At 34.9% G+C, this 16,143-nt stretch overlaps 3 protein-coding genes and 1 pseudogene across 3 annotated transcripts; all 4 read left to right on the top strand.

Annotated features, from left to right (window-relative positions):
• The first annotated feature begins 833 nt into the window (after nucleotides 1-833).
• On the top strand, nucleotides 834-2,105 carry LOC116134931 (annotated as a pseudogene).
• Nucleotides 2,106-2,107: 2 nt separating this feature from the next.
• On the top strand, nucleotides 2,108-4,394 carry LOC116134930 (rust resistance kinase Lr10-like). Its single transcript, XM_031420611.1, has 3 exons — nucleotides 2,108-2,184; nucleotides 2,972-3,033; nucleotides 3,139-4,394. The coding sequence occupies exons 1-3, from the start codon at nucleotides 2,108-2,110 to the stop codon at nucleotides 4,392-4,394; spliced, it is 1,395 nt and encodes a 464-aa protein (XP_031276471.1).
• A 1,491-nt stretch (nucleotides 4,395-5,885) lies between these two features.
• Nucleotides 5,886-11,680, top strand: LOC116134929 (protein KAKU4). The gene is made up of 14 exons (XM_031420610.1): nucleotides 5,886-6,186; nucleotides 6,413-6,474; nucleotides 6,554-6,663; nucleotides 7,054-7,169; nucleotides 7,255-7,391; nucleotides 8,218-8,226; nucleotides 9,034-9,090; nucleotides 9,146-9,305; nucleotides 9,468-9,547; nucleotides 9,655-9,703; nucleotides 9,998-10,061; nucleotides 10,559-10,770; nucleotides 10,951-11,047; nucleotides 11,137-11,680. The coding sequence occupies exons 1-14, from the start codon at nucleotides 5,934-5,936 to the stop codon at nucleotides 11,369-11,371; spliced, it is 1,641 nt and encodes a 546-aa protein (XP_031276470.1). The 5' UTR covers nucleotides 5,886-5,933; the 3' UTR covers nucleotides 11,372-11,680.
• Nucleotides 11,681-11,999: 319 nt separating this feature from the next.
• LOC116134977 (COP9 signalosome complex subunit 5a-like) lies at nucleotides 12,000-16,143 on the top strand. Its single transcript, XM_031420660.1, has 6 exons — nucleotides 12,000-12,436; nucleotides 13,067-13,348; nucleotides 13,445-13,592; nucleotides 13,815-13,897; nucleotides 15,567-15,644; nucleotides 15,782-16,143. Exons 1-6 carry the CDS (start codon nucleotides 12,089-12,091, stop codon nucleotides 15,869-15,871), a joined length of 1,029 nt encoding a protein of 342 aa, XP_031276520.1. The 5' UTR covers nucleotides 12,000-12,088; the 3' UTR covers nucleotides 15,872-16,143.

Below are 16,143 nucleotides of genomic sequence, written 5' to 3'. Positions count from 1 at the left end.
CTAAGCCAGTAGTGCCCCCAAAAGGACAGAGGTCCGGTTATAGCAACGCTTACATTTTGTATTCCTTGTACTTGCTGCTTCATCATTGTTTCAGAATTATTAAAAAAGTGGATAATTTGTTTTATTTGTCCTGGGTTTGTTCAATTATTTTGCCAGACTATCAAAGAGGCAGCAGGTTTCAGCGTTCCGCTAACCATCTGGGTTTGATTTGTCTTCAACTTTCACTTCGTACCAATTTTATGTCATTTTCAATGAATGTTTTAGGTGTTATCAGTAATTAATTTCCAGACAGAAATTTGTAAATTTGTCGAAGCTTTATTAAGCAAGAAATGATCAGTGTTAAGTATTGCCCATTTGATTGTTTCCTATACTCTTTGACTTGTTTTTAACTCTGTTCAGTCATTTTTTCTCTTTAACTTTTTTGGTCAAATTCAATTTCCACAAGGCTAGTCCCCATATATTGAATTTGCAGAGGAAAAAAATGAATTCAACTTAATTGTACAAGAAACTTCCTCTTCTTGATGTGAAGATATGTTTTAATCTTTGTTGAATCTTCCTCTTTTATCCTTAAAGATATTTAGCCCCTTGGTCGGAAATGTATATGCAATTAAAAAAGGTGAAGAAATTTGTTCAGCAAGCTGCAGAGGCTTTTGCTGCTGAGTAGTAAACAGCCAAATAGAGTATGGATTACTAATAATATTATCTCTTGCTGTTGTGCAACCAGAGTTAGAAGGGCAATTGTAAAAGATTTGGGAACAGTCATTGTCGCTGCATCAACCAACACACACACTCCCTCCAACGTGATTCAAGTTTTGGATGTTACTGCTCAAACGATGGAGAATTTCCTCCTAGAAATGGAAAGGGAGAAGCCTGTTAGATTCACAGCACAACAGCTAGATTCATTTACAAGCAATTACTCAACTAGGTTCGGATCTGGAGGTTTTGGATCAGTCTACAAGGGTCAATTTCCAAATGGAGAGAGGATTGCGGTGAAGGTTCTTAAATGGAGTGTGGACAGAAGAACTGAAGCGCAATTCATGGCAGAAGTGGGTGCAATTGGAAGAACTTACCATTTAAATCTGGTCAGACTTTATGGTTTTTGCCACGACCAGTTCATGAGGGCGCTTGTCTATGAGTACATGGAAAATGGTTTGCTTGACAAGTACTTGCTCAGCTAGATGTAAACTTAATTGAACCATAAAGCACATCTGAATTGCATAGAATCAAATCATTATTGAAGAAACCCTAAATTTGATAAGAACCCTAATTTGATATTGTAACTTTAATTATGCAATATATAAACAGTAAATTATATATACATATCAATCAATTGCATACTCTTGCATTCACATCAATAAATCAATTCATTCTATACCCTGATTGTGGATAAACATAAATCCCAGGAACTTGAACTTAATGATTTTCACAATAATAATGTAATAGGACAATTAATGCATACCTTGATCAGTGAATATTCTTGAACTTATCTTGATTTGCACTTGAAACGATGTTCCCCTCCCTTAGTTCCTTCAATGAAGACAACGGTTCTTGATGGAATAGAAAACTGTAATCTATGATTTATATAGAATAGAGAAAGGACCGGTTTCTAATTGCAGAATTCAATTGCAATACACCTTCTATCAAGATGTCTCCCTCATTAAACCAATATCCACACATATATAATTTCGGACTTGCAAAGCTTTGTTATGAAGACAGCACATATGTTACACTCACAGGATATAGGGGCACTCCTGGCTATTCAGCATCAGAATTCTTGTTAAAGAATCACCCAATAACACATAAACGTGATGTATATAGCTTTGGGATGGTACTGTTTGAGATAATTGGTAGGAGAAGAAATACGAGTGTTGGTTCTACTGACGGCCTCGATGTTGTTTCCTAAACATGTTTGGGAAGTATATGAGAAAGGCGAAGTGGGTGCAGTGACGTTAGCTTGTGGGATTGAAGAGAAAGCAGAGGGAATGTGTAAGGTGGCATCGTGGTGTGTACAAGACTCACCAGAGGCGAGGTCACCAATGAGTGCTGTCGTGAAGATGTTGGAGGGAGGAGTGGAAATTGTGCCACTTCCAAAACCATTTCAGTAGGGATGGCAGCCCTTAATCCACTAGAAACTACTACTGATGGTTCAAGTTATAGCACAAGTGGACAAACTCAGTCTCGCTGGTACGCAGACACCACCCCAACCATGGCTAATTATGAAATGCAAAGGCCTAGTTCCTGATAATAACTAAGACAGTAGCGCCACTACAAGGGCAGGGTTCCGGTTATAGCAAAGCTTATATTTTGTATTTCTTGTAGTTACTACTTCATCATTGTTTATAGGATTATCGAAAAAGCTGATATTTTGTTTTATTTGTCCTAGTTTTGTTCAACTGTTTTATTTACTATCTATAAGAGGAACGTGGGTGGTAAATAGCTTGCTCTTTCAGCTGTGTGTGCTAATATCCTTCTCGTCTTCGACTTTCCTAAATGCCTAACTAAGCACCAAACACGATTCAATATGGCAGCAATGTCTTTGAAAAATCCCCTTCCTCCCCATAAACACATTGTTATTTGATATATGGTTTGCTTCGTAATTAGATTGTCATTTAGTTTTATCTAGTGATCCACCCATTTTAGCTTCTGAGAGCTTTTATTTAGCACAACACAAGGCAATCTCTGCTTCCTTGCAGTATTTGGTGCTCAAAATCCAGGGGCAATACCATCCATCAGATAAAGAAAGTGAGTTCATGCCCTCTCATGATCAATAACAGTAGGCACCAGAAAATTTTATGTTAAATTGATTTCCAAATAATTTAATGGCAATTCTTTACAGAACAGATGTTTCAAACATATATATACCTGATGGGGTTTTTGTCTTCTTGATTAATCAGAAATTTTGAAAGCCTTTGTATATAAAACTGTGGCAGTTTTGTTTTATTTTGATTCAAATATTTCTTGATCTTTCCAGTCTTGTTCTCAGAATGTTCAAAACTGTACATCTCCAACGTCATGACTCCTGGAACCTGATTGGTAAGCTCTGACACTTGTAGAAGAAGATTCATAGTCCAATTTTAATTGACATAAAGGGAGGTTAACTAATATCTGATACTGATTCAAATTCTCATAACGTTGCAGCTATATTGATGATCATAGTGGGAGGACTAATAATAGTTGCAGCTATTGCTTGCTGTTTCGCAAAACTAATAAGGTTTAGAGGATTGGGAGTAACAGTTCCATTACCTGATGCGGGACTGAAAATTGTCCAAGATTATAAGATTGATGTCCCAATTATACTGGAGAAATTCCTCCAAGATTTAGCCACGGAGAAGCCAATTAGCTTCACAGCTGAGCAGCTAACTAGTTTCACAAGTAATTACTCAACAAAGTTGGGTTGTGGAGGTTTTGGGGTAGTCTACAAAGGACAGTTTCCAAATGGGGTGAAGATCGCTGTGAAGATCCTGAATAGTAGTTCATGTTTAAACAAGAAAATGAAAGCTCAGTTTATGACTGAGGTGGGCACCTTTAGCAGAACAGACCATATAAATCTAGTCAAATTATACGGTTTCTGCTATGATCACACGATGGCAGCGCTTGTATACGAGTACATGGAAAAGGGATCCCTTGATAAGTACTTGTTCACAGAAAAAGAAAAGATTAAATGGGAGAAGCTACACGACATTGCCATTGGTACAGCTAAAGGAATCGCATACTTGCATGAAGAATGCGGGCAACGAATCATCCACTACGACATAAAACCTGGTAACATTCTTCTCGACGCCAAACTCTCAGCTAAGGTAGCTGATTTTGGACTTGCAAGGCTTTGTAATCCTGACAACACCAATGATTCCACCTCAGAGTATAGAGGAACCCCTGGTTATTCAGCTCCAGAATTTTACTTGAGGGAATACCCCATTACACATAAATGTGATGTATACAGCTTTGGAATGCTACTATTTGAGATAGTTGGAAGAAGAAACAATGTTCAGGATTCTTCCTCTGATAACCTGAATTGGTTTCCAAAACAAGTTTGGGAAGAGTATGCGAGAGGTGAACTAGCAGCAATGATAGAGAGCTGTGGAATAGAAGAAAAACAGAGAGAGAAAGCAGAAAGAATGTGCATGGTTGCTTTGTGGTGTGCACAAGACTCTCCAGAGGATAGACCTCCGATGAGTGCTGTGGTTAAAATGCTGGAAGGAGGAGTGGCGATTGCTTCACCCCCAAAACCATTTCTGTATCTGGATTCTATTCGGATGGAGGCACTGAAATCGCCATGCAATTATAAATTTGTGAGCAATATTTCATGTTCCCTTTTTGATATAAGCAAAGGATCCGCTAGAGGAGTTGATTCTTCTTGGTACAAAGGTTCCAGTACTCCCATAGTCCCATTATGACCAAGGGTGGAATTCGTTTGGCTATGTCACCCAGTCCAAAATAGCTCAACTACTTCGAATAATCAGATTCATCTGTATAATTTATATTTGAATTTATGTCATGTTCATCTATCTTTAAAATCAGTATGATATGTGATTTTTAAAATATAAATAAATTGATACTATAGATAAATCTCGATAAGTTAATATCCTCAAGATTATGAAAATTTATTAATTAATCGATACATTATTTAACTGTATAAATTAATAATTTACCTAGAAGAAAACGAGATAATTGAGTTATTCAATGAGGAGCAAATTATTGAAAATATCATAGGAAATGACAAAGATGATAAAATTTGTCTCGCACAAAGATGTACTCAAAGCAGTAATCATATTGCATAATTTTCTCTTGCAATACAAGAACATTACAACAAAGCTTCTTAAAGTACTAAGAAAAATTAAAGATGAGGTCCAAGAAAACATCAATTTGGAGAGAAAATAAAGGGGTGTTTGTCTGAGCTTATGAAAATTAGCTTATAAGTATTTGAAATTTTAAACAATTACGTATTTGGTTAAAATACTTATAAGTGACTGATAAGTAGTTGACGTGTTTCGTAAAATGTGGCTTATAAGTACATTTTATTATAAAATTACTAGAAATAGTACTACATTAAACAAGAGTATTTTTTTTTTTTTCCTTATAAACTCAAAAAGGTTATAAACAAACAAATCAGCTTAATTTTAAAGCTTATAAACTAGTTTAACTAGCTTATAAGCTTAGACAAACAACCCTTAAATAACATTGAAGTCATGTATATATATAAGTTTGACTTTGATTTATAAGAGATTATTAATTTATATATATCAAGTGATACATGTGTGTGTTTTTTTTTTTTTTTTTAATGTATTATCTTATAAATTTAGTGAAATTAATTTACTACAATCGGTCCCAAGTAGAGACCGACTAAAAATATTATTTAATCGATATTATTAATTTATTAAATATTAATTTATCCAGATGTAACTCTATATTGTAAGTCTAACATAAATACATAATTAGAAAATAATGGAGTATATAACTCAAGAAGTCAATTTTCAGGAGAAACTTTTTAGTAAAACCGTTATATATTTGTAAATAACCAGTTACAGAATAAGTGTATGTTAATGTTGGGCAGCATAACATATTTCTTATTATAATTTTACAAGATTAATTATTAAAGTATAACCTTAAATTTGGTAACAAATTCATATTTATAGCAAGAGATTGCTAAAAATAAAATAAATAAATAAGGAAACAATTTTAGATCATAAATCAATATATAAATAAAGCAACATTAATTTGTAATAATGCAAATTAATAATTTAACAATAAAGACAAAATTCAGTTTGCAATAATTTTTACAGTTTTCAACCAATAAAGTAGTGCCACGTCAAATTCCTTCTTAACCACCTTTAACCACCGCTACTAACCCCTAACGGATCAAATAGTTTTGAGTCTTTTAACTTGGTTTTCACTAACTCACTCTCTTCCGGACCACCACGCACGACACGAGCACGATGGCCAGCACTTCCAGACCCAGGCGACTCGCGGAGCCCCGATCCGGAGGCAAAATGGTCCGCCTCAGGCGAAGTGCTGCTAACAGGACTCCTTACGACCGCCCAGCCTTATCCCCAAATCCGACACCTCAAAACCCTAATTGGCTCTCCAAATTTATTTACTCCCCTACTCGCTTAATTGCCACCGGCGCCGGAAAACTCCTTTCCTCCGTCTTCACCGGCGAATCCTCCGCTTCATCTTCCTCTTCTTCAGGTTCTAATTAGCTTCATTTTTACTTGTGTACAAGATTTTTTTAAGGAGGGGAGAGACCTCGTGCTTTTTAAAGTAGAAATGAGAAATTAAACTTTACTGCAAATCTCCTTTTTTTTTATAAGTAAGGTTTAAATGGAGAATTAGTGGATTTTCTGCTTCAGTGAAGTAGAATGGAACGTTGAATTAAACGTTGTCTATCTAATTTCGAGATTGTTTATGTTTTCAGAGGATGACAGTGATGATAGTGATAATGAAATATCTTCTCAGACAACTGACTCAATCAAAAAGGTAAGTGAGGTTTTGTAATAATTACTATAGTTTTCAGCTTTTCTTTAGAATGTGATTTTGATGTATGTGGTTATGTTAGAAACGAGCTCTAGAAGTTATTCAGCACCCGAGTGAACCCCAATATCTAGTGGAGAAGAGTGAAACAAAGTATCTAATAGAGCGGCTTATCATGCAGGTGACATTTTCCAGGTAATTGCCAATTTGTAGCTTCCTTGTATCATTTTTTTTTTCATGATTGTTTCTTCCTTTAATCCTACCCTTAATCCTTATGTTTGCTTGGTATTTTCATTTATTATTGTTGGTCACCTTTTGTAAATATATTATTTACTTATGTGTACACTTTTTCTGGTTTAGTGCAACTAGATTGTGATCAATTTCTGTACTAGAATAAGAACTCTTTCTAAGTACAAGTTCAGAACTTATTGTTTTTTATGTTTTTGGTTTGAAATGATATTACTATTATTGTTTTTTAACATATTTGAGTTCACTGCTCTTTGAAAGTTTCTATGTACTATTTATACTTATTTCTCTTTAAAATGGTTTGACTCCAAGTTATGTATGGTGCTAATGTTTAACCAGGGAAGAGTTCAATAGACTGAAAAGTATTATTAAGTCAAGAGTTGTAGATAGCCCCATCTTTGGAGATGCAGAGGATAGAAGATTAAGTGATCTGTCCAATAGAACAGCTGTCAATGGTATTGCTTTCTTACAAACACAAGAAAATATTAAAAATTGAGCTGTCAAATATGGAAATTTATTGCTGCTGTAATTATATTGCAGATGTCGACATGCCAGATCTCTGCAATGCAGCTGTTTCAGAGGCAAAAAAGTGGTTAGAGGAGAAGAAATTGGGTTCAAATTCAAAGTCTGATTTGGAACTTGGAACCTGCACTTTGAACTCTGCTATGTTGCCTCATGTTCGTAACTGATTTCTATAATATCTCTGTGGTAGACCTTATGGTTGCTTTCAATCACTTCTATTCAGGCTCTAAATTAATAAATTTTTGTTTTATATTAGCTTACTACTTTTATAATCACATATATATGAGAATTCTGGAGCATGAACTTAAAATTCGGGTGTAAACTCATTCATGCATAAGTTAACTCTCATATGGAAGTATTAATAGGAGTGTGTGAAACTTTTGACTTTTTCTTATATGCAAGTTTACTGAAAGACAAAGTTTTACAAACTCCTATCAGCTCACAAGCCTAAGTTGAGTGGATTTTAAATTAAGTGAAAGTTCACAGGAGAATGACTATACATGTGTGTGTGTGTGTGTGTGTGTGTGTATTGGAAATATTTCATTTTAATGACATGAGGGTAATACTTAGCTTTATTAGTAATTCATTTTCTCCTGTTAGGGCTTTTCCAATGGATTTTGAAATTGACATTTGAAATGTGGTTGACTTCCCCTGCAGTGAAATTGTCCAAATTTTTTTATTTTCTGGTCCACACAAAAAAGGAACATAAAAATATATGTTCTTTTTCTTCTTTTTCATTAATATGTGTTTAGTATTTTTTTTTTTTTTTTTTTTAAATTTTGGGAATGTAAGTGAATTGTATTTTCACTGGCCAAGGAAATCCTTGTGTCACTTCTGTGTTATGGTATATTTGTTTGAGACCTGGTGGAAACCTCACTGCCTCACCTTGTCTAGAAAAGGCATAGTTCAAAACAGTTGATTAAAAATTAAAGTTGTAAATGTAATGCCATTTGCATCTCTAAATTGATTTTCCTGTTGCAGGGCTCTGAGGTGAAGCGGTCTCCAGTTGATGTGGCCAATCATATATGCGAACGCGTCCACCATGGACTTCTCCACTGGGAACCGTACTGAATATCAATTACCATCACCAACTAGGATACAGCTTTTAAGGACGAAACACCATATTCATCGGTTTCTCTTCTTTGTCATCCAGGTTTTCTTTTCTTTCTTTCTTTTTTTTTTTTTTTTTTCCATAAATTCATTGGTAATTTCATTCTTTTATTTTTTTAATGATGAACAGTAATTAAGCTTTGATGCTAAGAACTGTTCTCTTAAGTGAAGTTGGCTTATAAGTTGTGGAGAAAGTTTTGGCATTATGTTAATTGGTGAACATATATCTGAATTACAGAATTCATTATGTGAATTTCAGGATGCTAGGAAGAGTTAAATCATTGGAATAAACTTAAAAGGTTTAATTTATTTACTGATAGTAGGGTGATTGCAATTTTTGAGAAAGCTGGTTATATGATTAAACCTGTTATCTACTTCCTGAATTTGTTGAAATGATGTTGGGCTAGGGTACGACAATGTACTGTAGTATTTGAAGTTACATATGTGTGGAAATATGAATTGTTGTTAATACCATTTCAGAATTGAAATTTTTACCCAAAAGAACAGATAAATAAATGAATAATTGAAGTCCTTTGACTAGCCAAGTTTCTGGTATTCTTTATTATCTTAATTTTTTTTTTTTTTTTTCTCTGATTGGGGAACACTAATGAAAAATGTAGATCTGAGGTTGTTTTTCCTTCCTACTGCTGACTATTTTATTTTTATATGTTCTGAAAATAAATGTAGGTAAAATGGGATTCTCCTGCCTCTGGTTCATGGGATATCACAGAGGAGTTACGAAAAGTGAGATCCAAAGCAACGAAGAGATGTTAAGGACTCTACCATCGTCACAAATTGATTTGTCCCTGCACTTACTTCAGAGAATAGAAGTGCCGTTAAGTCCACAGTGGCTGACAAGGTAGAAGCTACCACGATAGACAAAGTACTCAATTCTACAAAATCAGTAGATGCATCTTTAAACTTGGTCACAGGAGTAACTACTTCATATGGCTTACCAGGTGTGATATTTTTCCCGGTTTTAGTGTAAACTTGGTATTTATAGAATTTTTTTCAACAATAGCAGAGGGTAAATTGTCTGATTTTAAATTTATTTCTCAGAATCTAGAGAAATTATAATGTAGATAATCTAAGACATGAAACCTCAATTTTTGCCCCTTCAGTTTCACAGGTGACTCAAGACTTGTTACAAAGTGAACCTTTGCCACCAAATCAAGCTAGTTTTTTTTCTGAACAAAACAAGGTAACAGGGGAGGATGCTGTGTCTTATGCTTTTGTCTTATCATTATCTTTACTTGTTTACATACAATAAAATTTCAGTGATCTGATGTCTTTAACATTTGTCTTCAGCTTCACACGAAGGACTTGGAAGATGTCCAAACCATTGAGGCAACTAGAGGTGCATCTTGTAAACCTTATCAAATATGGGCTCTATTCCTGGCATAAGGATGAGCCGCTTTATTATAGGATAAGATTGTGTAAAATGGTTGATATAACCATCTGTTACCTGATGGCTCAATTTTGTGGGGAAAAGGAGTTTTGTGTGGAACAATCGAAATAGATATTCTTTATATGATTAGAACCTAGAATATATTTACATGCACATATTTTTTTTTTTTTTGGCAAATTTTTTTCCTCCAGTATTTTTTCTCACTAATGAAATTCGCCTAATTTTGTTTATTTGGTTGCACAGAAGGGAGACCAAGCTCTGAACAGAGGCTTCAACCACCGGAAGAGTTCAACATTGTATTACAAAGGTTGGTTTTTATTTTCCCCCAGTCAGCAGTATCATCATGCAAATTTTCGTAACTGTCGTTTCAATTTTCCTTTTCTCCTGTTTTGTGTTTCATGAGCTTGTAAGTTTCTTGATGCATTTTTATTCTCTTTAAGACCAGTACTTGGATTCTGTTTGTGGTTTAATTCATATTGCTGAACAACCGACTCCTCAGCCGTCCCCACTTCCTAAAAAGGCTATATCTTGCATCCAACTTACCAATTATTTTGAGAAGCTTGCAAAATTGCGTGATACTAACATGGATACTTTTGCAAGTATCTGTGTTAGATGCTATGCTTCTTAATAATTCTCTGTACATATCTGATGAAATTCATTACAAATTTGTTCATGGAATATGATTGAATGACCAAAAAGATAAAAGATACTAATCAAGTACAGTAAGTAATAGAACTAGAACTCTTCACTTTGAAATTTAATCTTCTAGTGTCCATTGATGATCCAAAAGGCCTGAGGGTGTAGCTTCAAAGTACATAAGTTAGTTTTAGTGGTTTTGAAATTAATCCTGCATATCTATACTCTAGTGTTTGGCAAGGTTAATTGTCATTTCTCTTCTGTAATTTTATGTCTCTGCATATGTCTTAGTGATGCTGGTACTGCCAATGTTGATGGCATTAAGGATACAAATGGGACTACACAACTTTGTGACTCTAAAATAAGTGGAAATGCTCAAGGTAAGATTTCAAAACCCACCTGTTTTAATTTGTATGGACCATTTATTGATTTTACTACATACTAAGAGTTTCCCGTTGTAATTTTTGGGTGGGGTTAAGGGGTAATGTTGGGGTGTGGTTCTTATTCTGGTTTGTCGGTTGAGGGCTTAAAGCTCATTTTGCCCCTGAATGCAATTTCAGATGCAGGATTACATGACCAAAACTGTTCAGCATCAAAAGAGATTGCTGGAAAAGGTGGCTCATTTACTCCTAATGGTTTCCCTCCTTCAGGATCTTGGTAAATGGTTGCTGATACTCATTACTTGCCCATTTTCAATGTCAAATTGTGTAAATTAAATTTTAATAAACTGTTATCCTCTTCTTCAGTTTGTCCACTGGACAGGATAGAGAACAAAACGACCAGCCATCTGATGCGAAACAGAATCCAGTTGGTTCAGGCCATGACAAAGTTACTCCTGGTGTTCCCAGGGGGGAGACCTGTGCATTTTTGAGTGAAGCTTCGGTTGAAGTACCAGTTACATGTGAAATCAATAGCACTAACACTGGCTCTGAAAACAGTTCTAGCATGCCGAGTGAAGAGTTTATCACGGGACGTGACTAGGAGTTCAAAGCGCAATGCAGCAGGCAAGACAAGTGATCCACGGAGAAGCAACCGGCCAGGAAACTAACCAGATACAATAGAAAGGCGGGGTCGGCGTAAACAAGATGAATTGCGTTTTTGTACTTATTGTAAAATGTGCAGAGAAAAAGATCACTGTCACAATTAGGCATTTGTAAGTTTGTAGTGAAGTTTGAAATTTTATGGGTTTAATTCTGAGTTAGGGTTTCTTCTTTTTCTTTTCCTTTGATTGTATTTACTAGTCGACTCAGGAATTTATAGATCTTAAAGTTCAAGGCTAGAAAGTGGTTTAGTTTCTTGTGTTTTGATATTATGGCGACATATTTGAAAGCCTAAAGTGCCATTTATATTTATACCTTTGTCCACCAAAACCTCTTATTTTCACTGGTTGAATCTCGCAACTCAAAGATCATATTTTGGGGTCCGTAAATAAAATAAAATAAAAAAATACTGTATATATAAAAGATATCAACCGTTCCGTTTCCCCCTACGCACGTCGTTCTCTTAACTTGAACATACGTATAAATAACGGAGACAGAGGCGTTGTGTGAATTCATCAGTTATATTATATTATGCTTTTGCTTGGTTTCTGATAGAAAGTTGAGTAGAAATTTGTAGATTGATTAATGGAATCGTTCTCTGTCTTCCTCAGCGCAAATAGCGCAAAAGACATGGGAACTTGAGAACAACATAGTTTCCATGGAGACACCACCAACAAGTTCCGGTGACACCTCATCATCTTCTGATGCAATTTTCTACTACGACGAAGCGGCGCAAGCCAAGTTCCAGCAAGAGAAGCCCTGGGCCAATGACCCTCACTACTTCAAGCGCGTCAAGATCTCCGCACTCGCTCTCCTCAAGATGGTTGTCCACGCGCGATCTGGTGGCACCATCGAAGTCATGGGCCTTATGCAAGGCAAAACCGACGGTGATGCCATCATTGTTATGGACGCTTTTGCTTTGCCCGTTGAAGGCACTGAAACTAGGGTTAACGCCCAGGCCGATGCTTATGAGTATATGGTTGATTATTCCCAGACTAACAAACAGGTCTCTCTTTTTTTTTTTTTTTTTTGAATTCTTTTAATTTCTTAAACCCTAATTTACGCTACCATTGACTGTGTGTGCATATTTCATGTGTAATTTTCAGTGTGCTTTAATTATACATGGCCAGTGTAATTTCAAGTTTGTTTGACAATTTGCGTGAAAGAAAAAATATTTTTATGTTGCAATCAATCCTGTTCCATTGTAATTATGTGTTTGTAAATATTGCATTATTTTTCTGATTAATTGAGCTGTTTTATTCTGAAACTGGTCACTTGTCTTTTGATTTTTTTTTATTTTTTTTAATCTTTTTTTTAAACCCTAATCTAAGCTACTACTGGCTATGTGTGCATAGTTGATGTGTAAATTTTTAAATGTGCCATAATTACACATTTAATCTAAATTTTGTCTGACAAGTTGTACAAAAATTTGGTCTTGTTCTCTTGTAGTTATGTGTTTGTTGTTACTGGTAGTTTATTTCTGTTCAACTGAGCTGTTTTATGTGTAAAACATAGACAGATTGTTTAACCATGACGGGGAAGTTATCAGCTGTTGTGATTATTTGTAATTTGTTTTTTTCTTTTATGTTATACATAGGAGAGTTTTCTTACAAAGAATGATCTGCTGTATGTTTAGGCAGGACGGCTGGAGAACGTTGTTGGGTGGTACCACTCTCATCCCGGCTATGGATGCTGGCTTTCTGGTATTGATGTTTCAACCCAAATGTTAAATCAGCAATTTCAGGAGCCATTCTTGGCTGTTGTGATTGATCCAACAAGGACTGTTTCTGCCGGGAAAGTTGAGATTGGTGCATTCAGGACATACCCGGAAGGATACAAACCTCCAGATGATCCTGTCTCTGAGTATCAGACCATTCCTCTCAATAAGATTGAAGACTTTGGTGTGCACTGTAAACAGGTTATTATATTGTTCATGATCTCTTGCTTTGGGGATTTGGTATTTTTTTTTTCATTGTTAGCTTACTGTTTGTATATTTATCTTGTGTTTTGACAGTATTATGCATTGGATATTACTTATTTCAAGTCATCTCTTGATTGCCACCTTTTGGATCTTCTGTGGAACAAGTATTGGGTGAATACTCTTTCCTCTTCCCCTTTGCTTGGTAATGGGGACTATGTTGCAGGACAAATTTCTGATTTAGGTAATCTTTTTGGTCATTGTTATGATATAAGTAACTTTAATTCTTTTTCTTATAATTTTAGTCTCTTGTTGTTATTAGAAATTATTGCACTGAGGAAATTAAGTTGCATGAGTGCATAAGTGTAAATTACAGTATATATGATCTTGCTTACATGTAAGATAAATTGAATGGTTTTTCTCCCATTGTTTGTTGAGATGATCCAATTTCCTTTGCATCTTCCAGCTGAAAAGCTAGAGCAAGCTGAGAATCAATTGTCTCAATCTCGTTACGGGCCCTTGATAGCACCCCCTCAAAGAAGGAAGGAGGTCAGTGTCATATTTCTATTTACATAATTGTCTTGTTTGATTTAGAAGTAGAGGTGCTTTAGCCTTAGTCATAGGGTACCATGGATTTGATCTGGTTCATTTGTTCTCAGACAGTCCGTATGAAATTTTAAAAAGACTTAGTTGATACTATGCTGTGGTAGCAAATTTTCAGAAAAATAATTGATATTATTCCCTTCTGGCCTCACTACGTCTTTGATGTCTGTTCAATTAAGATTAATTGATATAATCTGTCAAAAATTTTGGTTGAGGATATGCCAAATGTCTGTTTATATTACTCTCACGGAGCAATGTTTCGGATTGTTATCATACACAATTTCAAAAGATATTTTGGAGCATATTATTTTGTTTAATTAATTTTTGAGTAAATTACCCTTTCTTTATGGTGTTTAGTATCTTTGAAGTATACCTCTACAGCTGTAAAACATTTAAGTAAGACGGCTTTGGTACTGGCACATTCATGGATGACTGATAGATGCATCATAGACTTGTAATCAAATAGATGCACATGTTTGACTATGGCTTTATCTACACTGAAAGTGACTTTTGATGATTCAATGTGTAGAAAGCGATGCAAGCTTCCGTTCAATTTGGATGCTGCCCTTTAGGAAACATTGATTTTACTAATTTTTTTGAACTTCTCAGTATAGTTTGTCATTTCCCCATATAGTATATGAATTTCCACCAAGTGATTTGCTTCATTTTTTTTTTTTTTTTTGGCTGTCTTTCTTGATTTTCTGATTGCAACAGTATTTTTTTGGATTGATTGGCTTTAACATTTCATTGCCTGTATGCTCGCAATCTTAGAGGGAAAAAATGAAATTGAAGTAAAGAAATGCTTTGAGATGGTTTATATATAGATATGTTACATGCTTATCAGTAATGTTTTCTCCTGTGTATTTGTTGACCAACTACTTTCTGTCTGTTAGCTAGCTTTTTCTCCTATAATTATAAATTCTACTTTGCAACGTACACTGAAGTGTAGTTTGGAACTGATCAAGCCTAGGAAAAAGTTGCTTCCTTTCAAGTTAATTGACAAAAATGAGACTTAATGAGAATTCCAGCAACCAAGTGGAAGACAAAAAAAAAAAAAGAAAAAGATAAAAGAAAAGATTGTTCTTGAAATGAAAAAAAAGATGGATTTCTTAGCTCAGAGTTTACAGAAAGTTTTACGTCAAAAGTTTGGTATAAATTAATTGAAAAAACTAGTTGACAATGATTTAAAAAGGCTATTGTAATAGTCTTTAGTAAAAGTAGTCTCTTGGCTATTAAAGCCCAACCATTCAAAACCTATAGAAGTCACATACATGTCACATGACCCTTTTAAGACCTTATAGCCATTATAATAAATAAGACACAAGACTGGAAATATATACTGGGGATGTGAATGAGGCGCATACTAGTTGCAATATTGCTATAAAATTTGATTAAAAAACTTAAAACTTTGATTGTCTAGTTACTGGTATAAAAGGTCAAAATATTATATATATTATTATCAAACTGGCATTTCTCTTGATAGATGTAAGTGTAGAAGTTGAGTTTGTGTTCCATGTAAGTCAAAAGTCACAGCAATTTAAAATCTCTAGTATTGCATGCAGAACAGTATTTGCAATTATGAAGTGATTCACTTTAATATTGGTACCATTTGCAGGAAGATTCTCAACTTGCTAAGATCACCCGTGACAGTGCCAAGATAACTGTGGAGCAAGTCCATGGTCTAATGTCACAGGTAATTAACCATTCTCCTCCTATATCTTAAGATATCCTTATCTTTAATGTGAACACTTTTGCAAACACAAGTTAGTTTTGTTGTACACTAAATATTTTTCTTCTTTTAAAAATAAATAAATAAAATTGTCTGCGCAGGTTATCAAAGACATCCTTTTCAATTCCGTACGCCAATCCAACAGGTCTCATCCCGAGCCATCTGGCCCTGAGCCCATGATTGAAACCTGAGGTTCTCCCCCTATCTTAGTGCTTTCACAAACACAGCTGCAGCTAGAAATGAATGTTTTTATCTCCTCTGCCTCCCTCACCCGCCAGACCGGATTACAATTTTAAAGAAGAAAAAAGAAGTCAGACATTACATTAAATCCCAGGCTTCTGAAGTTTTTCCCTGATGTAAATCCTTTGTGTATTCATGGTTGATTAATTTGGGATTTTCGGGTTCTTGCATATTTTGGAATTATTATAAGCTAATGATATTTTTAGCCTCGATTCTGAGTGGA

The sequence above is a fragment of the Pistacia vera genome, unplaced genomic scaffold (genome assembly GCF_008641045.1).
Source record: "Pistacia vera cultivar Batoury unplaced genomic scaffold, PisVer_v2 Contig292, whole genome shotgun sequence".
Taxonomy (NCBI): domain Eukaryota; kingdom Viridiplantae; phylum Streptophyta; class Magnoliopsida; order Sapindales; family Anacardiaceae; genus Pistacia; species Pistacia vera.
This window is presented reverse-complemented; position numbering and strand designations above follow the sequence as displayed.

What these genes read in the sequence shown, in the direction of transcription:
- LOC116134930 (XM_031420611.1), top strand. Translation starts at nt 2,108, where the DNA reads ATGGCAGCCCTTAATCCACTAGAAACTACTACTGATGGTTCAAGTTAT. An exon ending in GGACAAACTCAGTCTCGCTG is followed by an intron (nt 2,185 to 2,971) that starts GTACGCAGACAC and finishes TGATCTTTCCAG; the next exon opens with TCTTGTTCTCAGAATGTTCA. An exon ending in TGACTCCTGGAACCTGATTG is followed by an intron (nt 3,034 to 3,138) that starts GTAAGCTCTGAC and finishes ATAACGTTGCAG; the next exon opens with CTATATTGATGATCATAGTG.
- LOC116134929 (XM_031420610.1), top strand. Translation starts at nt 5,934, where the DNA reads ATGGCCAGCACTTCCAGACCCAGGCGACTCGCGGAGCCCCGATCCGGA. An exon ending in ATGCAGGTGACATTTTCCAG is followed by an intron (nt 6,664 to 7,053) that starts GTAATTGCCAAT and finishes ATGTTTAACCAG; the next exon opens with GGAAGAGTTCAATAGACTGA. An exon ending in TTCAACATTGTATTACAAAG is followed by an intron (nt 10,062 to 10,558) that starts GTTGGTTTTTAT and finishes CTGAGGGTGTAG; the next exon opens with CTTCAAAGTACATAAGTTAG.
- LOC116134977 (XM_031420660.1), top strand. Translation starts at nt 12,089, where the DNA reads ATGGAGACACCACCAACAAGTTCCGGTGACACCTCATCATCTTCTGAT. An exon ending in ATTCCCAGACTAACAAACAG is followed by an intron (nt 12,437 to 13,066) that starts GTCTCTCTTTTT and finishes CTGTATGTTTAG; the next exon opens with GCAGGACGGCTGGAGAACGT. An exon ending in CCCCTCAAAGAAGGAAGGAG is followed by an intron (nt 13,898 to 15,566) that starts GTCAGTGTCATA and finishes TACCATTTGCAG; the next exon opens with GAAGATTCTCAACTTGCTAA.